This window comes from Vulpes vulpes, chromosome 8, assembly GCF_048418805.1.
Source record: "Vulpes vulpes isolate BD-2025 chromosome 8, VulVul3, whole genome shotgun sequence".
Classification (NCBI taxonomy): domain Eukaryota; kingdom Metazoa; phylum Chordata; class Mammalia; order Carnivora; family Canidae; genus Vulpes; species Vulpes vulpes.
Genome location: NC_132787.1, coordinates 20,066,413 through 20,090,688, shown reverse-complemented (window position 1 = coordinate 20,090,688; position 24,276 = coordinate 20,066,413). Strand labels below are relative to the sequence as shown.

At 36.8% G+C, this 24,276-nt stretch overlaps 1 protein-coding gene across 1 annotated transcript; it reads left to right on the top strand.

Annotated features, from left to right (window-relative positions):
• The first annotated feature begins 754 nt into the window (after positions 1 to 754).
• Positions 755 to 23,355, top strand: SMCO2 (single-pass membrane protein with coiled-coil domains 2). Its single transcript, XM_025995529.1, has 9 exons — positions 755 to 879; positions 3,206 to 3,300; positions 6,253 to 6,257; positions 8,929 to 9,068; positions 10,462 to 10,611; positions 13,534 to 13,628; positions 18,971 to 19,023; positions 20,062 to 20,237; positions 23,157 to 23,355. Exons 1-9 carry the CDS (start codon positions 755 to 757, stop codon positions 23,353 to 23,355), a joined length of 1,038 nt encoding a protein of 345 aa, XP_025851314.1.
• Positions 23,356 to 24,276: the final 921 nt, after the last annotated feature.

The window sequence follows — 24,276 nt, the reverse complement described above, 5'->3', positions numbered from 1 at the left end:
ACCTAATTGTCAACAATAGGAAAATAATAATAAGATGAATCTCAAGTTCAGAAATGGAAGTAAATAGGGATGCCTGGGTGGCTCACTGGTTGAGCATCTGCCTTTCCAGTTCAGAGCATGATCCTGGATCCTGGGTCCAGTGATTAGACCCCACATCAGGCTCCCTGCAGGGAGCCTGCTTCTCCCTCTGTCTGTGTCTCAGCCTCTCTCTATGTCTCTCATGAATCAATAAATAAAATCTTAAAAATAAAAGAATTGGGAATAAATACAACAGTATTAACAGTGGTTTTGTCTAAATACCTCCAGGGTATCTCTGGTTATCTGTAGGGTACCAATGATTTTTATTTCTTTCTTCCTCTTTTTCTATTTTTTACAGTGTACATATATACATACAATTAGAAGGAGATTATAAAAATGAAGTTTTCCATCTTCCTTGCCTGGCTCTTTTATATTGCTCTCTAATAGTCCATTCAAGGACTCAAAATACACATTTGCATCCTCCAACAACCCTCATGTTAACCAGAGAAGTCCTAAGGAACAGCCACACACAAAGACTTTCCTGTATATATATTTGAACAGAGAAACCTTAGAGCTTACTTTGGGTCCCTTACAACTGATGTCCAGTTTGGGACAGAGAAGGGTTAAGGCCAAGATCCCTGAAATATACACCAGTGTTTCAGGGTGGGGAATGTAGTTGCCAATCCCGCTGTGAAAACCCTCTTGTCACCATCATTGTCCCTGCAGTGCTGAAGAAATGGCTCTTCCAAAGCTAAGTGATGAGACATCTCTGCAGATGAAGACAGCTGGGAAAGAACAGTTGACTGAGAAAAACAATGGCTTTCTCCAAAATATGGACATGGCTGAAGGTGCAATGCAGAAGTAAGTGAAGCCTGGCCTCTCAGGCGCAGTTTCTGTGGTCCTGTCCAGAGACTTCCTCAGGACAGTAGGATGGAAATAATGAGATTGCCAAGTTCAGGGATGGGGTTGACAGTCTTCTCTACAATCTTTCTAATTTTGACCTCATGAATACTTATTGAGACACTAAAGGGGCCTATAGTCGTGAACCAGGTGGATATCAATTAAATAGAAATGGTCAAGGCTCTAATTTCAATTTGCAAAAATACTTTGATTGTTTTGTGCCTTTATTACCTTCGCCTGAAAAATATACAAACCATTTACAATACTTTCTAGAGTAAACAAAGCACAAAATGTTCATGTATATATATATGTATATACACATGCATTTGTTAATACATGATAAAAATACATTCTAATATAAACCAATGGTTAACAACCTTTTTTACTTTATTTTATTATTTTTTAAGATATTTTATTTATTTATTCATGAGAGACACAGAGAGAGAGAGAGAGACGGAGACACAGGCAGAGAGAGAAGCAGGCTCCATGCAAGGAGCCCAGTGGGGGACTCAATCCTGGGTCTCCAGGATCACACCTTGGGCCAAAGGCGGCACTAAACCACTGAGCCACTGGGGCTGCCCAACAACCTTTTTAAATAGGAAGAAATGTATTAAGTAAAAGACTTTCCAGGATCCTCCTCAAAAAAGCTATTACAACATCAAAGATGTTTTTAAATGCATTTATAATTTATTAATAACAGTCATATATACATTTGGAAACTTTGAGCAGTGTTCAGTTAATCAAGCAATCCATAGAAATGTTTAGAAATTCCAAAACCTCTTTCTATGCAAGATATGTGAAAGTGTCCCCCACCTCAAGGTTCAAAACCCAGATACTAGAAATTACTGCCATAGACCTCCAACACAAATTCATTATGATTCACTCAGAAGTATATGTGAGTGTGTGAGCTTATGAGCATGGTGTGTATGTGCATATACACACACATATGCACTCCAGAAAATAACAGTAGTCCAATAAGTCCAATAAGAAATGGGCAAAGGTTATTGACACACTTACCACAGAAAAAGGAAACATCAATGAGTTTTATACACATAGGCAAAGATGCTTAGCCTCATGAATAAAAACGTTTAAAACTAAAATGAGATACCAGTTGAAGCATATGGGATTGGCAGAGATCAAAAACTTTAGTAATACATGATTGTAGGGAAGGACTGGAAAACAGGCACGCTCATCATTTTTGCTAGAAGTATAAAATGGATTTAAGCTCTTTATGGCATAACTTGGTAACATCTACCGAAATTTAAAATATATATATCGACTCAGTAATTCTATTTTTAGGGTTATTTAATAGATATACTTGTACACATGTACGTTGACACCTAGATGTGTAAGGATATTCATTACAGCATTGTTTGTAGTAGCAATTAACTAGAAATCATCCATATATGCATTAATAAAGAACTCATTTGCAAATTAGTGTATGGGCCCACAAGAGAATACCATATAACCATTTTTAAAATGAGGCAGGGGCACCTGGGTGGCTCAGTTAGTTAAGCGTCCGACTCTTGATTCCAGCTCAGGTCGCGATCCCAGGACTGTGAGATCTAGCCCCACATCCCAGCTCCATGCTCAATGAGGAGTCTGCTGGAGGATCTCTCTCCCTCTCCCTCCCCTTGCTTGTGGTATCTCTCTCTCTCTCTAAAATAAATAAATAAATCTTTGAAAAGTAAAATAAAATAAAATAAAATTAAGCAGCTCTATATGTGCTAATATGAAATGGACTCCAAGAGGTTTTTAAAAACCTCAGTGTGCATAATATCCTCTCATGTATATTTAAAAGACATATATTTACATTAACATGGCTACTGAGTTGGGCATAGAATCTCTGTGGAAGAAGAAAGAAGAAACTAGTGAACGTGGGGAGGATATCCAGGGGCTTGAGATCAGGATAATATCGCAAACTTACTCCATTCTGCATAGTCTTTGAACCACATGACACTTTTTTACTCTACTTTTTAAAAAGGGTATTTATTTATTACTGTTTATTTTACATACGCATTTGTGCACAGACAGCTACACAGCTGCAATGGCTTTGGAATTTGAAATCTCACTGCTAAATCACTTATTGATTCAGTCAGCAAATCCTTACCCAGCCTCTCTATTCCTGTTTTGTGCAGTGTACTATTCACACAGAGTCAAATCAGTACAGAGGCTCCTGGGAGCTGGAAAATATTCCAATGTCCTCCCTCTAGAAATGTTTAGGGCAGATCTAAACTGTATACCTAAGACCTGATAACAGCACCCGTTTTGATTGTGTGGTTTGCAGTTTACTAAGGGAATTTACCAAAATGGACCACATCTTGGATAGATCAGATGATGGGGACAGCATTTTCTCCAAAAAGCCTCAAACTGACTTCCTTCGTGAGACAGAGACTACAAAATGGGTAAGAGGGAGACTTGTTGCAGTGGGTGAAGAGGAGAAACTCACATCTCATATCTGGACATTGTAAGGAAATATCTAAGGACTTCCTTATAATAGGTGCAGGGTGTTCAGGGCTTGAAACCAGGAGGGAGGTAGTATCTCATCTGAGGTCTGCTGTTATCTCATGAGGGACTTGCTGACCTTCCCACGCAAAAACTTGTGCATTATGTTACTTGGGTCCTTGGGATTTGTGAAAAAACTGTGACATTTTTCACCTTAGAGCAAATTGCCATATGTCAAGTCGCCCCCTGCTCACAGATTGTCTTCCAACAGGAAGCATGAGAGTGATTTAGTTACTCCATTTAGTCTGAACATCTCTCCATCTTTGAAATTCACTCGTCTGGCTGACATAGAATGGAGGAAATTTCAACAAACGCCTGAGATTGTCCTGGAAAGGGTTTTTGTTTTCGCCACCATTTAGATCAAAGCAGAGGCATGCTAAGACAGACTCAGTTGTTAGTGATAAGCAAATCTCTCCATAGATTCCCCAGGCCACTGACCCTTGGTTTCAACCAGTCAGAAGAACACAAAGGAAGGTTAGAGTGGGAATGTCCATCTCCAAGCTGATGCAGCCCCAAAGGAAGCTCAGGATTGATCTCTTTCTCTACTTCTCCTTTGAGTATATATTTTGGATTCAGGAATGGCTAATTCTGTAAATCCATAGAAAGAAAGGCCATGAAAGAATATTCTAAGCTGGACCTTACCTTCAAGGACTCTTCAGGAAGTAAACAAAAAAAGAAATAGAAAGGGGTAGAAGGCATGAGAGGATGGAGTTAGAGATGTGGAGAATAGATATAGTGATACAGACAAAAAGCAAAAGGAGAGACAGACAGATAGACAGCTTTTATGGAAAAAAAGAATAATAGGAATTGATTTAGAAGGGGAGACTTGGGATGGGGGTTTTAGGAAGGCTGAAGGTGAGAAAAGGAAATAGGGCAATTGAGGTATGAGGTGCTATGATCTTAGGGAACACAGGAATTGAAGGTATTGCTCTATAAATAGTATCATCTGATTGGGATTGGGGGGAGGCTTGTCCCTGGACTCCAGGCAAACGCTGCTACCATTAGACCCACTTTGCCAGGACACCTTCCCTGCACGCACAGCATAATGTGACCTGCTGAATCCTGCCAGGCAGGGAACATCACTTGTTGACTCAGTTCAGATCAGAATAAGTCTAATTAGAGAACAAAATTATTCACTCTAAGAGTTTACCAAATAGTCCACATTCTCAGGGTATAAGGCAAAAAGACTATTTCTTACAAACTTCAAGACAGGGTATAAGGTTTACCAAAAGGATTTTGGCTATATTTCTTTATATCAATTTATTTATATGGCAAATTCTACAATCATATAAAAATAAATCACATACAGCTACTTAATTAACATGGGGACTAATAAACTAGGCTCTTTGCCAATAAAAGTACAAGTATACGCCTTCTTGGGAAAGAAACAGATTTCTTGTTCTCTGAAAGTAAACCAAAGGTCTTTAATTTGCATAATCTTACATTTGCTTTTTTTTAATGAAACCATAAGATTTAAAGGTTCAAAAAAAGACAAGAGTTAACAGAAATTTTTTAAATCAGTTGGCTTAATTAACAAAATAGACTTTAGCCAGGCTGTCAAAATTGCCATATCTAACCATCAAAGCCCCCCAAATATTTAGAAATGAATATTTTGCTCTGGTTTCATGTTTTCCAATTTCTGGCACTACTATGTATAGTGTTGATTTTGGATGCCAGATGAGTGAACACACTTTCCTATTTCCTGCTTTTGTCTGCATCTCTCCCAAGCATTTGCTTACTTATGTATTAGGTATTTGCTTACTTATGTAGACTTTTTATTTATTTTGCTTTCATAACTGGAAGTTTGTACCTCCCAATCCCCCTCCCCTACTTCACTCCTCTCTTTGACAACCACTAGTTTTTTCTCTGTATTTATAAATCTGTTTCTATTTTGTTTTGTTTACTCATTTGCTTTGTTTTTTATATTCCACATATAAGTGATATCATATGGTATTTGTCTTCTCTGTGTGACTGATCTCACCTAGCCTAATACCCTCTCGATCCATCCATTTTGTCACAATTGGCAAGATCTCAGTCTTTGTTATGGTTGAAAAATATTCCGTTGTGTATATATACCACATCTTCTTTATCCATTCATCTATTGATGTATGCTTAAGTTGCTTCCATGTCTTAGCTATTGTAAATAGTGCTGCAGTGAGCATAGGAAATCTATTTATTCTAAACCCCATTTTGAGCATCCACCATGTTCTAGGCACTACAAAGTGTGGAGGATATCTCTTTATTTATTTAAAATCCTTTCCCCTCAGTGAGCTCACACACTAGTAGGAAATCAGACAAGAAAATGGCTATTCATGATAAATCCATGCTAGATGTAGCAGGTGTGCTACAAAGTACATGGCTGATGCTATACAGGCAGACAACCAGGAATAGGAAAACCGAATTTTGAAGAATAAACTGGATGGAAGAAAAGCATTTCAGAAAGGGACAGTACCTACAAAGACAAAAGGACCAAAGGGAACTTGTGTTCTGAGGAGGAAGGGTGAAAGAAAAGGGGTGATGAACAACTGAGCAGCAAGATCACTAAGGAGATGGAGATCGAACAGGATGCAGGCTGGGAGCCAGGATGCCAATAGGAGGCAGAAGTGATGAGGACCACAGAGCAAGACACAGACTGGCAGCCATGAAGATGGAGAGAAAAGGATACAGGTTTAAAAGATACGTGTTATTGGGCTTGGACATCAAGTAGATGTGACATGAGTGATAAAGTGGGAAGAGAATCTCTCTCATGAAAACGTAAGGACTCCTTTCAGGGTTCCTGCAGAAGCATCTGGATGAATAGGGGAAACATATGTAAAGATGAGAACCTAGACAAGGTGGAGGGGAAATATGATGAGTTCAGTTCTTTGCTTGCTGAGTTTAAGGTGCCTATGGAACACTCAAGACAGAGACATATGAACTTTTCAAAGAGCTACACAAAAATGGAAAGTAATACCCTCAGGCTTTGTATTTCATGCAGGAACACTTTTAGTTTGTTATTAAAATACACACACACGCACACACACACAAACACACACACCCCTCTGTATTTGTTCAATCCTGCAGCTTTTAAAAAATATTTTATTTCTATTTCCTGACTTTTGACTCTTTTGTGGTGTACTAATCATTATAGTAAATTGATTGATGAAAATGAGAAATGTCATTGTAGGTTTTTTGGACATAGAACTCTGGAGATGATCTGGTCCCATTTCCTTCTTACAAACAGGAAATTGAGCTTTAGAGTGGTTAGGTGGCTCAATATACACAGGAGTAGAACAAGGCTTAGAACTCAGGTCCTCCATACCTGATGAGGTGTTTTTCCTTTATATCGCAATATTCCTGATGCCTTTGAATACCTTGGCAAAAGATTAGGTGGGACAAAATTGACATTGTGAATGCTTATTATTCACAAAGAAGTAGCTAAGATATAATGGAGTTACCTAGTACTTGAAAATTTAGCCATCATTTCTTCATCTGTAAGTATGATAATAATCCTTACCTCACTAGTGAGGTGCCACTGGATTGTGGAAGAGACTAGTTCTTAATGTGGATCCAAGGACTAGATAAGATGAAAACAGTCACAGTCCTAGAATCAGAAAACCTACTTCAAGCTCTAGTCTACACACTTCCTGGCCAAATGTACTGGTTTCCCAAGGTTGCTGTAACAAATTGCCACAAACCTGGTGGCTTAAAACAACCCAATATGTATTCTCTCATAATCCTAGAGGCAGAGGTCTGAAATCAAGGGGTCAGTGGGACCATGCTCCCTCTGAAAATTCAATGAAAGCATCCTTCCTTGTCTCATCCAGCTTTTAGTGGCTCCAGGTATTTCTTGGCACGTGGCTGCCTCTGTCTTCACATGATCTCCCCTTCCGTGGAGGTATTTTCTGCCTCTCATTAGGACACTTCTCATGGATTTAGGACCCAGGTAATTCAAGATAGCCTCATCTTAAGACCCTTAACTCTTTACATCCACAAAGACTCTTTTCCAAATAAGTCACATTCTCAGGGTCTTAGCATTCAGACATGGCCATATCTTTTTTGGAGGGACCATTCAACCCACTACACCGTAGAACCTTGGGCTAATTATTAATATGAATGACCTCAGGTATTTCAACACCTGACTTTATCCACTTCAGGTCTATCATGGGAATTACAGGAAAGAAGGCACATGAAAGAAGTTTGCCAAGAGTTGTGTGAATGTTAGTTATTACTGTTGACATGGTCAGTAATTTATCCAGGCATTTCAATAACAGACTGATCTGCACTCCAACTTTTTCTCCTTCCAGTTTAAAAATAGTTCTGCTGAAACACATAAATTTCAGACCAAACTTCTTCAAAGGACAGCTAAATGTTTCACAATGTAGTTACTAAAGAAATGTTCAAAGATAAACTATTGTCAGCTGTGTGCATGCATAGAAGTGAAATATCAGAAAATGCCTTGAATGTTTTTCTAGAACAAGGCAAAGAAGAAAAAGAAAGAAAGAAAGAAGAAAGAAAGAAAGAAAGAAAGAAAGAAAGAAAGAAAGAAAGGAAGGAAGGAAGGAAGGAAGAAAGAAAGAAAGAAAGAAAGAAAGAAAGAAAAAGAAATTTCATGGGTCAAACTGATAAAGTAGGCTTTTCCCCTCTTATGACTCCTTATTATGAAAAAAATTTAAATAAAAAGAAAATTTAAATGAATTATATGAAGATCAATATATTCTCACACTTAGATTTTAAAATTGTTACTGTTTGTCACATTTGCTTTCTCTTTACATGTGTAGATAGATGGAATTTTTTGAACCATTTAAAAGTAGGTCAAAGAAAGCATGAGACTTTATTCCTGTTTATTTTCAGACAGCATTTCTAAAAATAAAGACTTTCTTCTACATAACCAAGATTCCAACATCACATCAGGAAAATTAGCAATAATTCTATGATATAATCTAATATCCTCAATTCTCTGAACATTCTAATTTTTTCAATTCTTCCTCAGATGCCCATACTTTTATTTTTTTAAGGTTTTTGTTTTGTTTTTTTGGTGCCAAAACTTGGCAAATGCCCATGCTTTTATTTTTTATTTATTTATTTATTTTTTTTTTTGCCCATGCTTTTAAAATCAGATCCAAACAAGGTCCATGCAATGCATTTAGTTGTTATATCTCTTTAGACTCAATATAAAATAGTTCCATCCCCGTTTACTTTTCCTTGACATTGACTTTTTTGGAAACCAGTCATCTTGAGTGGAGTACTAGTTTCCATGGTCAAGTGGAATTCTGTTACTCACCAGCACTGAAAAGATCTCTGCAAGAGAACACTAATGTTCTACGTGTCTCTGCCCCAGGCTTCCTCTGTCAATGGAGCAGGAGGGCATGTCTACTTATTTTATAAATGCATTAGAAGGCTCCTACCTCAGAGAGGGTTCTATGTTTGCCCTCCAGAGAAAGGGGGATGAGTAGGCTAAAGAGACCATCTCCTCTTGTGATAACCCTTTATTTTCTGCTTTACTTCTTTGATAATCTTCCTTAGAATACATTGGAGCTGGAGGCTGAGCATCGTCAGGATGATGAACAGAATGAACAGAATGAGCAAGAAACAAATCAGGTTCAACATGAGGATCCTCACGTATCCACATCTTTGCAGTTTTCAGAGGGGAACATCCCTGAACTGTAAGCCTTGACATATGCAAAATGAATTACTTAATATTTTGTACATATAATACTACATGAAATAAGTCAGTCAGAGAAAGAAAAATACCATAGGATTACACTTATATGTAAAATTTAAGAAACAAAACAAATGAACAAACAAAAAACAGTCTCTTAAGAGTACAGAGAACAAACATAGTCGCCAGAAGAGAGGTGAGTATAGAGGGATAAGTAAAATAGATAAAATGGATATAGGGTACACTTATTGCAATGATCACTGAGTAATGTATAGAACTGTTGAATCATTACATTGTACAGTTGAAACTAATTTAACACTGTAAATCAAACTTCAATTTATTTTTTTTAAGATTTTATTTATTCATGAGAGACACAGAGAGAGAGAGACAGAGACGGAGACACAGGCAGAGGGAGAAGCAGGCTCCATGCAGGGAGTCCGATGTGGGACTTGATCCTGGGACTCCAGAATCTCGCCCTGGGCTGAAGGCAGGCACTAAACTGCTGAGCCACCCAGGGATCCCCTCAAACTTCAATTAAAAAAAAAACAGTATTTTATGGAGAAAATGAAATTTAGCAGAGAACTTAAGGAAAGCCTGGAAGATTTAAAATCCATGTATGTCTTAAACCTTTAAGCACTCACGTGCACAAGTAACTACATACACATTCCAGTAAGAATATAGAGTAATGAGACACCTGGATGGCTCAGTGGTGTTGAGCATCTGCCTTCAGCTCAGATTGTGATCCCAGGGTCCTTGGATCAAGTCCTACATGGGGCTCCCCGCAGGAATCCTGCTTCTCCCTCTGCCTATGTCTTTGCCTCTCTCTGTCTTTCATGAATAAATAAAATCTTTTTAAAACTGTGGAGTAAGGATATTTCTAGAGATGTAGGCAGAGCCATGGGTTTCTTTTTCCCAGCACTTCTTTGGAGCCTGAAATTAATGCATATATCGTCATTCACAGATAATTTTCTAGATATGAAAAAAATTATCAATAAAAATGTATTATTAAGTCCTTGTAGATTCTTTCCATATTTCATACCTCTCTACTCCTAAAAAGATGGAATCACTGTCCCAACATTCATTAAGATAGTGTAATTCTCAACATTCACTCCATGCAGGGAAATTAAAAATACATCATTTTTAAAATTAAATGTAAGATACATTTTATTATCTCCAGCCTTATGAAGATCTGCTAAAATGTATATTATTTTTTTAATGGATATTAAATAAATGCTCAAAACTTTTTTTTTTTGAGGCCTAACTGACTACCTGGCACATTTTAGTGGCAGGAAATGAATCAGCATACCAACCTGTCATTCAAAGGAAGAAGGTTTGGGGCCATTTGAAGATGTTTCCCATTTCCTACCTTAAAGCTGATCATAATAATATTTCTGCAGGAGTCAGGAGAACATGTTCTTCCAGCTAAACCACTGGAATACACGGATGGGACTACAAGTGAAAGAACTTAGAGCTGATCACACAGACTGGATAGAGAAAATTAATAATATTGTACAAAAAATAAACCTAACAGAGAACACAGTGAAGAGGTAATTTAGGGTGCTGGGTTTGGTCAAAAAATTCTGAAAATTTTCGTAGCCTCAGAAACTCTTGGTTTAAGGTGGTAAAATCTTTCAGGAAAAGTGTTCAGAATAAGAAGTACCAAGTTTTGGATTTAGAAGTCAATGTCACAAAATCTCAAAGTGTATATCAAAGTTATCTGCATTTTGGCTCTCTCTTTTCTCAAGGAAAGGACTTCACTTATAGGATCTTTTTTTGTAGCTATGTTAATAATCATCAAAGGAAGGACTTCAAGTCCCCAATAACTCTTGAGCTTTACCCAGTATTGTCCAAAGGGATCCAACCAGCATGACATGAAAAAAGTATTTAAAAGAATGCATGTTAATGCATATTTGAATTTAAGTAAGAAATTTTAAGATGAAACAGAAAAGATAAGAGTAACTGTTATGTATGTAGTCACTGGCATAAAAAGAACAGGCTTCGAGTCAAAGGGATTCCTTCTATTTGTGTTGTTTATGTTCAGGGTACAGATGTATCACATTTTGTTAGATTTATGCCTAAGTTTTTAATGCTTTTGGTGCCATCATACTTAAAATTTTTCTAATCTCTAATTATTAATTGCTAGGCTATAGAAATGCAGTTGGTTTATGTATATTGGTCTTGTGACCTTGCTAACTTCATTTATTAGTTCCAGTAGTTTTGTAAGTTATTTGGGATTTTCCACATAGATAATCATGTCATCTGCAAATAGAGGGAGGTTTATATCTTCCTTTTCAATCTATCTTTTACTTCTTTTTTACTACCTTATCATATTAACTAGAACTTTTAGTATGATGTTGAATTGGAGGAATGACAGCAGACACTGGACATACTTACCTTGTTCTCAATCCTATAGAAAAAGCATTAAGTGTGATGTGAAGTGTTTTGCTGGTTTGGGGGGTTGGTTGTTTGTTTTTTGAGATTGAGAAAGTGTTTTCTATTATTAGTTTCCTGAGATATTTTTTAAATCAGGAATGATACTAAATTTTTTCAATAGCTTTTGCTGCATCTATGAATGATCATGTAGTTTGTTTGTTTATAGTCTCCTAATATGGGAGATTATAATGACTGATTTTTGAATGTTGAACCAGCCTTGAATTCCCAGAATAAACTCAGCTTGGTCTTTTTATATATTGTTGGATTCTGTTTACTAAAGTGGAATTTTTGGATATGTTAATGAGAGATATTGGCCTTTTTCTTTCTTGTAATGTATTAGTACCAGAAAACTTGCCTGATAGAAAAAATTGGGATATTTTCCCATTTGTTCTATTTTCTGGATAAAATTGTGTAGAACTGGCATAATTTCTTCTTTAAATGTTTGATTTAATTCACCAGTGAAGCCATATTGCCTGAGTATTTCATTACAGTAAAATTTTCAACTACAAATTGAATTTCTTTAATGATATATAGGGCCATTCAGGCTACTGAACTCTTGGGTATATATCTTTCAAGGAATTTGCCCATTTCATCTTCCCTCAGCCTTTCCAAATGGTAACATTTTGTCCAACTCTAGCATACCATCAAAACCAAGAAATTGACCTTGGTATTTTAAACAGAGCTTATTCAGATTTTCCAGTTATATGTATTCTCAGTTTTGTATGTAAATATGCATACAGTCCTGTGCAATTTATTATATGAGTAGTCTTAGAAAACCACCACCACATCAAGATGCTCAATCTACCCTTGCACAAGACTCCTCTGTTTTACCCCTTTTTAGCCACACCTATTCCCTCTGGCCCCCCCCAATCACCAGCAATGACAAATCATTTCCACATGTCTATAACCAAGTTATTCCATAAATGTTATCAAGTGATGCATTATGTATCCCATTGAGATTTATTTTTTCATTCAGCACAATTTTCCTGAGGTTCATCCGAGCTGTTGCTTGTCTATCAATAGTTCCTATCTTTTTGTTGCTGAGTAGTATTCCATGGTATGGATATATATACAGAGAGAGTTTGGTTAACCATTCACCCATCAAAGGATAAGAGTGTTATTCCTAGTTTCCAGCTATTATGAATAAAGCCACTTTGGACATTCATGTACAACTTCCTGTGTGAAAATAAATCTTCATTTCTCTGGGATAATTGCCCAAGAATGAAATGGCTGGTTCACGTGGTAAGTCTGTTTTTAGTTTTGACAGGAAGCACCAAGCTATTTTCTGGAGTGGCTGTCCATTTTTACATTCCCACCACCAATGTCTGAGTGACCCAATTTTTCCACATCCTCATTAGCAGTTGACATTATCACTATTTTGCATCTTAGCCATTCCGATAAATTTGTAGCAATATATCTTTGCAGTCTTAATTTGAATTTCTCTAATAGCTAATGGTGCTGAGCATCATTTCACATATTTGCCATCTCTGTTTCTCCTTAGTGAAATGTCTGTGCATGTATTTTACCTATTTCTCAATTGGATAGTTTATTTTTTTAATGTTGAGGCTTGAAAAGCTTTCATATATTCTAGACATAAGACCTTTACCAGATATTGACAAGCAAATCCATTTAACAGAGTTTTTGGCCATACTAAAGCTTTAAAGTTTCTATGAGGCCCAGTTTATCAATGTTCCCTCATATAGGTAGTATTATTGGTGTCAAGTCTAAGAAATCTTTATCTAGTTCTAAGTTCCAAATATTTTCTGTAGGGTTTTTTCCTAGAAATTTAGCTAAGCTTCCATCTTAATCTTTTAAATTTTCTGCTTCTATATCCAATTAGGCCTTACATTTCTTTACTATTATATAGATTAGTGTTTTTCTTGCATTGCTTTTGTGACATCCCATTCCAACACCCCACTACTCAAGAGTCCTCTATGTAAGAATAGGATTTCATTCTTGAAAGATGAAAAAAAAAAACCTATTGGGTGATTTTTCTTAATCTATAGGACTTAATCAATCTCTTGGTCTGTTTGCAGCTTACTAAATGAGGTGATGTCCTTGGAGGGCCAAATTGAAAAGCTGGAGTCACACCAGGACCTTGACCCTGATCAAGGGGCAAACATTGAGGTAAGCTGGAGGCTTGGAAAAGACAATCTGGGAGGTTGTGAAGAGTTTGCCACAATTCCCACCCCTTCTATTATCATTTACCAGGTCATAATAAGAATTAAAACCTATCTTTTGTCACAAGGAGAGGTGCTCTCTGGTGGTGCTCCCTGGTGGTCAGTTCTGAGCACCTTTCATGTGGGATCCACTCCTTCTATTCCCTGATGACACAAAGAGGCTAGACTTTTTAATTCTACCTACAAACTCAGTTCAATAGGCTTATATCTTTATGTCATCTTAAGACAATGATGGGTATCTTAAGAAAAGACTTCTCTTCCTAATATTTGTATTAGGCACCTAACAATTCAGAGAAGACATCCAGAATTAAATATTTGTGAATAACATCCTTAAAATGTAAGAGATATATTTGTCTTCACCTTTGATGCCTTCTTGAAGAGTTCTTATGTTGATTTTCATGAGCTCCAGTTTTTCTGTTGTTTTCTTGCCTTGCGCTTCTGAGACACTCTTTTCTGCGAAAGGTTTACTTTCCCTTTTTTAAAGAGTCTCAAGATGTTAGAAAGGTAGTGACCAACTTTGGATAAGAATTTGACTTTAGAGCTCTGGCTGATAGTATTTTTAAACTTCATGCCTTTGAAAAAAAAAATCTCTAAGAAAGGAAAATCCTGTATCTTGCTACCTCCTCTGCTTTAGTTCAAGCCAGAAAGCTTAAGTGACTTTTGGAGGAAATAAAGAAGAAATGTCTCTTTTATTGTAGGAAGGTAATGTTTATTTGGACCCTTCAGATATTAAAAGCCAGCTACAGATCAGCACAGATTTAACATGGGGGGGAAATACTTTTAACCATGCTTTAGTACAAAATTTTGAAGCAGCAACCTCATTTTGAGCTAGTTGAAAAGTCAAGAGTTTTTTTCACTATCCTTGGGCTTTGGAAAGTGCAAATTATGAGAAAAGAGAAGAGGGAAAAAGCCAAAAAATATCCTGCCCTGCAAAATTTCCTCTAAAAGTCAGTAGTGTCACAGGGATGTGGATTTCAGTAGGAGGTAGGGTTAGTGAGGGATGGGTATCATAAGAATGGGGAGAAAGATAGAAGAGCATAAAGATAAATGAAAGTGAGATTTAAAAAAGAAACCATGGGCAGCCCGGGTGGCTCAGCGGTTTAGCGCCGCCTTCAGTCCAGGGCGTGATCCTGGAGACCCAGGATGGAGTCCCACGTCGGGCTCCCTGCATGGAGCCTGCTTCTCCCTCTGCTTGTGTCTCTGCCTCTCTCTCTCCCTCTCTCTCTCTCTCTCTCTCTCTGAATAAATAAATAAAATCTTTTTTAAAATAATAAATAAAAAAATAAAAAAGAAACCATCAGAGGCTTAGGATAACATGAAAAGGGAAGGCATGACAACTACATATGGAGATTCTCTGTCTTGGGGATGCACAGCTTTGTATGCACTTTGGAAAATAGCATGACTTAAAACTATAAACAATCCCATATATCCACCAACTGGTATGTGGATAAAGTTTGGTACATGTTATATGATAGAATACTACTCAGCAATAAGAAGGAATGGACTTCTTACTCATTCAACAACATGAATGAGTCTCAAATGCATTATGCTGAATGAAGCGAGCCAGATCCAGAAGCTTACATAACATTCTGAAAATGGCAAAACTATAGGAACAGAAAAGAGGTTAGTAGTTGCTAGAGTTGTATGCACAAAAGGAGGGAGGACTGACAAAGGAGCCCAGGAAATTTGGTATAGATGGAAATATTCTATATCTTGTGCTAATGATTATGTCGAAAACCATACACTTTTAAACAGTGAGGTTTACAGTATATAAATCATAGCTCAATACACGTGATTCTAAAAATGGACACAAGGTCCATCCTCAATAAGTCTAAAGAGTGATGGGAAAGGCTACATAAAAGCAAAGGCAGCAATATAATGAATTTAAAATTTCAAATATAAGTATTACAGAAGCAAAGTCAATAGCAACGGCTATAGGTTTACTCCAGTGAAAGGAAAGTGAAGATTGTTAGATATGGAAACAACAACCAAAGTGTGGGAAAATTAAAGGAGAAATAAGTTAATAAAGTTGAAGTAATACCACATGTATTGGCTTATTTATATCTCATGAAGAATTGGAGTGACTCAGAATGACGTGAAAGGGAGAGGAGGGAAAAAATAGGTAAAATCACTTTAAAAACACACACACAGCAGAAACAAATTTAAAAGGTAAGATTAGGAAAGGACTTTAAGGTGGCCTTTGAGTGTTGTCTGATATTTAACCCCCAAATCCATGAAACTTTCTGAGATCTCCATATCAACATCTAGACTTTCATTCTGTGACTGACTCCCATTATCTTTGATACAATTATCTTAGATAAAAACTGTGCAAAGATACTTACTATATAAATAAACCAGGGTACCAAGTAAAATGTGATTATAAGGTCACATCTCCTTTCTAAATAATTAAGTCACACAATATAGAAGTTGGTGATTGATGGATTTAGTAAAAGAAGGGTGTAACTATGCATTCTCTGGAAATTGTTTGGGGGTAAATGGCCGTAACATGTATCCAACCAGCACAGTGCCTAGCTCAAGGGCCACTTATGTAGGATGTGGCTAATTCTATCTTGTTGATTCAACTTAATGTTGATTTTGGAGATCAGCATCAAGAGCAGTATCAGGGCAGCCCAGGTGGCTCAGCCGTTTAGCACCGCCTTCAGCCCAGGGCCTGATCCTGGAGACCCGGGGTCGAGTCCCTCCCTGCATGGAGCCTGCTTCTACCTCTGCCTGTGTCTCTGCCTCTCTCTCTCTCTCTCTCTCTCTCTCTCTCTCTCTCTGTGTGTCTCTCATGAATAAATAAATAAATCTTTAAAAAAGAAAAAGAAAAAAAGAGTAGTATCAAAAAAACAGTTGTTATTGAGTCTCAGACTTTTTGATTATGAATGAGCTTTCTTCTAAAAATCTTCTCCAGGCAGCCCAGGTCGCTCAGCGGTTTAGTGCTGCCCTCAGCCCAGGGCGTGATCCTGGAGACCTGGAATCGAGTCCCATGCCAGGTTCCCTGCATGGAGCCTGCTTCTCCCTCTGCCTGTGTCTCTGCCTCTGTGTCTCTCATGCATAAATAGATAAAATCTTAAAAAAAAAACAACTCCATTTTGTTTCAATTAATTATAACTTTGATTTATGCCCTTTTATTTTAAAGGAGAAGATTATGGAAGTTAAAAAGGAATTAGAAGAAATGGATAACAAATGTGTTCAGGTAATGACACAATGGTGTTATAATAAGGAAGAATATTGGTTCTTCAAGGGAATCTCAGATCTGGAGAATTTTAGTGAATGGAATCCAAAATTGGATGATTAGACTCAGAATTTTAAAACCAGAAGGGAACTGTCTTATAGCCTATACCTTCATTTTCAGAGGCAAAAAGCATAACTCAAGAACATGACATAATTTGCCCAAATCTCTAGATGAAAAGACCAGTCTTGTTCTTGCTCTCCCAATTAAAAAATAAATGTGTATTTTTTCTTCTAACAAAAGCAATGCATGCTTATTTTAATAATTAAAACAGAGCTATTTCATATAAAAATGAAAAATAATGCTACTCCCTCAAAGATCAACACAATAAATATTTAGTATATCTATATTCTTTTAAATTTTCCTATACGTGTTATTTACATGTTGTTGTTACAATTTTGTTGGGACTATATTATATATATATATATATTTTTTGCAACTTGCTGTTTTCACTTAGCATATTTCTTCATTGTTTATATAATGCAGGATTTGATTTTTGGATTAAATCCATTTCATTGGATAGTTGGGGCTTTATAATAAATCTTTCCCATTACAAACTATGCCTCAGAAATCCGTATCTTTGCTTGCTTTTTCAAGCTCTTGTTTAAGAAATATTTCTAGAAATGGTAAAGTTATTTACCTCTAGCACCTTTCTTTCTTGAATCCCAGAACACTGTTCTTCCTGCTATAGCTCTGTCTTTCAAAGTATCCTACAAGTCTATTACAGATTAATGAAAAAACTTAAAGTTATTTACTCCTGACATATATATAATTGGCAATCATGTCTTAGATGGTTTGCTTTCAGCCTGTCTCTTGAACTTATTGATATAAGCTAATCAAAACCATCTGTTATCTCTACCTGATGACCTGCAGGAGATGGGAAGAAAACAGGAACCAAACATTTTTTGTTGATAGCTCTTTTGCTAAACTATAGAGTCCAAATATTCAAACTAACATAATGAGAACTTATATTCATATACTATAAATTTTAAAATATATAAAAGAAATATAATTTTCTTTTTTTCTCTGAAACATACTGTTTCTCCAACTAGTGTCTTGGAAGTTTTTGGTTTTGGGGTTTTTTTTAGAGAGAGAATGAGAGAGAACATGCACATGTTGGGGGGCTGCGGAGGTGTGCAGAGGAAGGAGAAGAGGGAGACAGAGACTCTTAAGTAGGCTGCCCATGCCCAGCATAGAGCCCAACGCAGGGCTTAATTTTATGACCTTGAGTTCATGACCTGAGCCAAAATCAAGAGTCAGACACTTAACCAACTGAGCCACCCAGGTGCCCCTAGTGTCTTGGAAGTTTTTTAAGGCACAACGAAAGAATAATGAATAGAGGGCAGCCCCAGTGGCGCAGCGATTTAGGGCTGCCTGCAGCCCAGGGAGTGATCCTGGAGACCTAGGATGGAGTCCCACGTGGGATTCCCTGCGTGGAGCCTGCTTCTCCCTCTGCCTGTGTCTCTGCCTCTTTCTCTCTCTCTGTGTCTCTATGAATAAATAAATAAATAAGACATTTTTAAAAATAAAAAAGAATAATGAATAGAGAAAAAGATGATTTATCATAAGCTGCTATTGTATAAATTTATACTTCTAAAATATTAAAAATAATTATACTAGTTTTTTTATTATGTCTCCTGTAATTTATCATGATTATATTATAGATTTGCTATATAAGTGGAAGAATTTTACTGAGTAAAGGTAAGTTTCAAAGAAGTCACTTTACAACTAAGTGATGTCAAAATGAGTGAGGTTTTATGTTATAAACCAAAAAAAAAGTGGGGGGGCATCTGGGTGGCTCAGTCGGTTAAGTGTCTGCCTTGGGCTTGGGTCATGATCTTGAGGTCTTGGAATCAAGCCCCACATCAGGCTTCCTGATCAGCGGGGAGTCTGCTTCTCCCTCTCTCTCTTCCCCTCCCTCCCTCCTATGCTTACTCGCTCTTTCCCTCTCTTTTGCTCTCTCTCTCACTTTCAAACTAATAAATAAAATCTTTAAAAAATAAACCAGAAAAATATAATTTCTATTTTACCCCAAATTGTGGGTGTCTTTTCAGGAAGATGTTTGTAATGAAGTTCATGAATTAAAGGAGAAACTCATTGCAAGAATAAAGGTAAGATTTCACAGTTACACAAGCTCAAATGATGATAAAATGTAAATAAACGGAAAATTCTTTCTCTAGAATTTAAGAGTATGCCACCTACTGTTCTCTTTCTCTGTCCTTATCACTTTTTTCTCCCTTTCTTGGCCCTCTGCTTTGGACCAACAGAACATCTCACCATCGTGTGTACTCCAAAGATTCCATAGCCCTGTGCTGCTTCTACATCTCCTCCATTTGGAGCTTATCCTCCATATCAACATGTTACGTATTCTTCAAGGCTCAGCTCCATTCAAAGGATGGTGTCTGCAAATGCCATCTCCTCTTCCAGACCTCCCATAAATTTCACTAGTCAGAAAAATGATTCCATATCTGAACTCCCACAATATATTGATGTTAAATGTGAATGGGTGAAAGAAGCAATGAATGAGTGAGTCAATCTGTTACTTGTTCAGAGGTGCCTAATCATCCCACCTATCTGGAAATGTCCCACCAACAAACCTCAGCTACTCTATCTCATGATCTTATTTATTTTCTCTTTAGGATGTATCCTAATCTATAATATCTAATGTACATTTATGTTTAGTCGTTTATTGCTTGTCCCCCAGCCCCTATAAACATGCATGTAATTCCTTACCCATTTGGTTTAAAAATGCACAAGTAATAGAATGCATATTCCTTATCTATTTTGTTAACCACAGTATCCTAGAATAGTGCCTGGAATGAGTCAATATGTTTTGCATAGATGAACAAATTGAACAGATGAATTCAATATAAGGATAATTATCTTCCTACATGAATCCAGTAGTTAAAGATTAGCATGTGGGTTTCATTTAATTTTCTACCATGATGCTACCTTATTTTGTGAATGTGTAAGTCTCTTTCTACTGGGTAAGTATCATTCTCCAATGATCTCCTCATGTGATTCACATGAGATTGGCAATGTGGGCTCCCGAGATGTTCTGGAGGAAAAGCACTCTGCATCATCTACAGTAAGACTAGCAGACCTGTAAAATAATTTTTTAAATGATAGCTGATTACTATCGTTTTCAGAACTTTTGCAAAGACATGACTCTGCTGAACACAAAGCTGGGGATGTACCAAAAGCAAGAAGAGAAACTAGACTCTCAGAGTCCTAAAGAAATGGGTATGGAAGGAAGTGAGCCCCTGCTTCCTCAGGTGGCACCAGCCCCATCAGTGCAGAATACTGCTCCTGGCATTACAATGTGGTAAGTTAGAGAAAGGGGCCTTTGGAGCTGGACAAAGGCCCCAAATGTATGAACCACAGTATGATGAATTTCTTCAAGGACTGACTAAAAATCTCTTTTATCTTCCTTTATAAATTATCTATTCCTGTTTTTTAAAAGTCCATTCATTTATTGGAGTCATAGTGCTTTTCACATTATTTTCAGATATATATATATATTTCTTTATTATTGCTTTAGATAAATATGTATACATAAATCTTAAAGGATGGTGTCTGCAAGCTATGATGCAGCCAAAGGAACCTACCTGCTAAGCAGATTTGAAAACCTTTGTTCACTGGACAGGATGCCTCTCCCTTGAATGGCATTAAAGAAATACATACGAGCAAATTCTGACTCTTTGGATGCCTTTCTGAAGATGCCACACCATCATATATACCTGGAGTAGTACCCTCCTCTAAGAAAACTTTTCTGATTCTTTAGCCACCCCTCTCCCACTACCAATCCAATTCTACCTCTCATGTGTGCACTCTACACTGCACATAATCCTGACATAGAATCCACAGCCTATTCTTTACAGGTAATTTTTTTGGGTTTTACAGGTATTCTTTTTGGGGTGATGACAATTTCCTGGAATTAGATAATGGTAATGGTTGTGGAACCCCATGAATAAACTAAAAGCTGCTGAATTATTCACTTTAAAGGGTAAATGTTATGGCATGCAAATTATATCTCAAAAACCAAAGAAGTAAATGCCTTTTGATAATCACTTGATTGTGTAAAATGGGGAGATTATAATCCAGTTTATATACAGATTATAATCCAGTTGATTTCATCGTATCATTATATTCTAGTTAAGACTGCATAAGGTTTTGACCAATTTCTTGAGTAAGAATTGGAAACATATTGGTTCTGCTGAAGCCTATTTATACATTATCTTTTTGAGGAGGTTGATTTTGCAGACTTAATCAATCATTATGTATCAGTTTTGTTGTTTTGGGCTCAGAGAGTACCTCTTCTTGGTATAGTCCCCAATTCCTCAGTTCCCTTAGAGACCGTTCACAAACAGTGTGAACATTTTGGAAAAGATTGAAGGTCTTATGCATGGCAAGTCTTGAAAAAGAAATATATAAATAAACAGTATTTAAAAAGTCAAAGAATGTCTTTATTCTTTAAAGAATGTAAACTGAAAATGAATAAAATATTTAATGATACTAATATTTGGTTTCACACAGGCAATATGAAAGAAATTATTTTGAATTAGTACCCATGATGTTTCCCAAAGAAAAATGTCTGTACTTTAAAAATAAATGTTACACATGTTCTTTTATCTGTTTAATAATAGAAAAGCTGAAAAATATTTTAAGTTATGTTGACTTGTAAATAAATATCAAACAATTCAGCAGTGTCAAAAAATAAATCTGAAAGATAAATAAATGAAAAGAAATAAATACATAAATCTGAACCCAACCATACCTAGAGTATTCACTAAAGGAAAAAAAAAACTGGAATAATACACAACAAACCAAAAGAAAAAGAAAACAAAAAAAAATTAGCACAAAAATAGGAAAAAAGAAAGAATGAACAAATGAAAGGAAAGAAGAAAAGAAAAAAGAAACAACTGAGCTGATGATATCAGACTGATGAGATTATAACTTTTTCATTTCTCTGCTTTCTAATAAAATGTGATGGGGTGCCTGGGTCACAGTAGGTTAAGTGACCAACTCTTGGTTTCAGCTCATGTTATGATCTTGGGATCATGATATTAAGTCCTGCCCGGGAGTCCATACTCAGTGCAGAATCTGCCTGAGATTGTCTCTCCCTCTCCCTGTGCCCCTCATGCTCATTCTTTCTCCCTCTCTCTCTCTCTCTGAAATAAATAAATCTTTAATTTAAAAAAATGTGAAAAAGGGATCCCTGGGTGGCACAGCGGTTTAGCGCCTGCCTTTGGCTGAGGGCGCGATCCTGGAGACCCGGGATCGAATCGTCGGGCTCCCTGCATGGAGCCTGCTTCTCCCTCTGCCTGTGTCTCTGCCTCTCTCTCTCTCTCTCTCTCTGTGTGTGTGTGTGACTATCATAAATAAATAAAAATAAAAAAAAATAAAGACTCTGCATCTTTCAAAAAAAAAAAAAGTGAAATACAAGCAATTACTTGTGTAACTACTGAGAGACAGCCAGTGGCAATAATGCCAAGCAACTTGGCTCAGGTTTACAGATTCCACTGAGTTGGATCACAAAATAAATCCATGGTTAACTTTAAGTGTGCTCTAAATTTTCTCTTCTGAAATATATGATTGATGGTAATTATATCTCCTGGTAACTGGATTATCTGTGACATTTCTTTCCTTCTCTGTGTTTTTCTGGATCTTCCAGATCTTCTACCCTAATCATGCACTGCATTTGTAATTAGAAAATAATAGTGCACAGATTTAAAAGCAAATAAATAAAATACATCATAGATACAGCCTAGAAGGAGGAGTCCCTAAAGATTTGAGAAAGTTTAACTTTAAGAGGATTAAGTCTGGTGCTAGGACAAAACTAGCAATAGAGCAAGACTCCATTTTTCACATTGCATTTTATATCCTCAGGAAAATCTAACTGCCTTTTCCTTTATTTCCCTCCAAATCGGTGTCATGTGAGTCACAAGTGAGGTAAAGATGTCAATAATCTGCTAGAGTGTGAGAAGAGCATTTCAAAGGAGGCTCATAATTTCCAGGGTTTCATTATCTTATGGCTATAGAACTTCAGAATTCTAATGCCAGCCCTAGGATGGAAGTAAGTGTTCAACTACTCCAAGCTCCTTCTTTTGCAGATGTCAACTGAAGTCAAGAGAAACTCAGTTATTTTCTTGAAGTTCTAGAACTACCGGTGGAGGAGCCAGGAGTTTCACCAGTGCTGTTTCCTTCAGAATGTTCCTAACACAGATGTTTTCTTTCCTTGTAGGAAGCGTGCACTGAGGATTTTCATCATATTTTATGTCCTCACCTTCACTGGACTTTCATGTTACATACTATTTTTCGATGCTACATTTATCTTTGAAAGCTTACTCCCCGCAATGCTCGGTCGCCGCAGAATGTGGGAACTACGGGAGATCATTGAGCCTTTCTTGAACTTGGAGGTGGAAGACTTGTTACCCTCCTAAAGATATAGAAGTTACTGCTACTCTACTGACTTTCTCCTTAATAAAATTCTGGCTGTTCTTGTATTATGGGGGTTAAAATATTTTTCAAAAAATACTATTGAGGGTTTGGCAAAAAACATTGTAGTTATATAGAAATTACTTGTTCACAGAAAAAACGAAAATAGTTTATCTTTCCCTTTATGACTCACAGTTACTTCTTGAATCATTCTCACATTGTTTAAACATTTACCTCAAAGCACTAGCCTGTTCTCCTCCAACCCTGAGAATATTGAGACTACCAAGTTTTAGCTTCCTTGGTCCATCCCCTCCTCCCCAACTTTCCTCAAAAAGGAAAGCACAGAACTCCTCTCCATCATGATCAGTTATACTTCCCATATTTGGGGAGTGGTGGACATATCTTGGTTTTTCTCCTAACATTCCCTTTCCCTTTTGGTAAAACTAACCCTAGTTTTGCTTTCAAAGAACTATCTTTGCCCAGTGAGTGCAATTGTAAGTGGTCTTTCAGTCAGTGTCTTCTTTCTGTTAACAACAGTTGAGAATATATTGAATTAGATTCTCTAAGAATGAGAATTTTGGGAAGAATCCTACAAAGAAGGGAAATGATTGAAACTTCAATTTTGGGAACTAGCCTATATCTTTTTCTGCTTAAATTAGAGTTGGTTCTATGACTTAGAACCAAAGGAAGTCTAATTGATACAGAAGTTTGGAATGCTAGAAGTTTGGGGCATTTTTATTCCTAATTTTATAGGTAATGGGGAAATAGTAAAGTTTATTTGCAATAGGAAAAAGTAGTTAAAATTGAACTGTGCAAGATTAATAGAACTGTAAAGAATACATTGGAGTCAGGAGGGCAGATGGAGTGTGAGGGATGAGTTTAAAAGCATTTGGTGTTTCAGGTGAGCAAAATAGTGGGAGATGAGG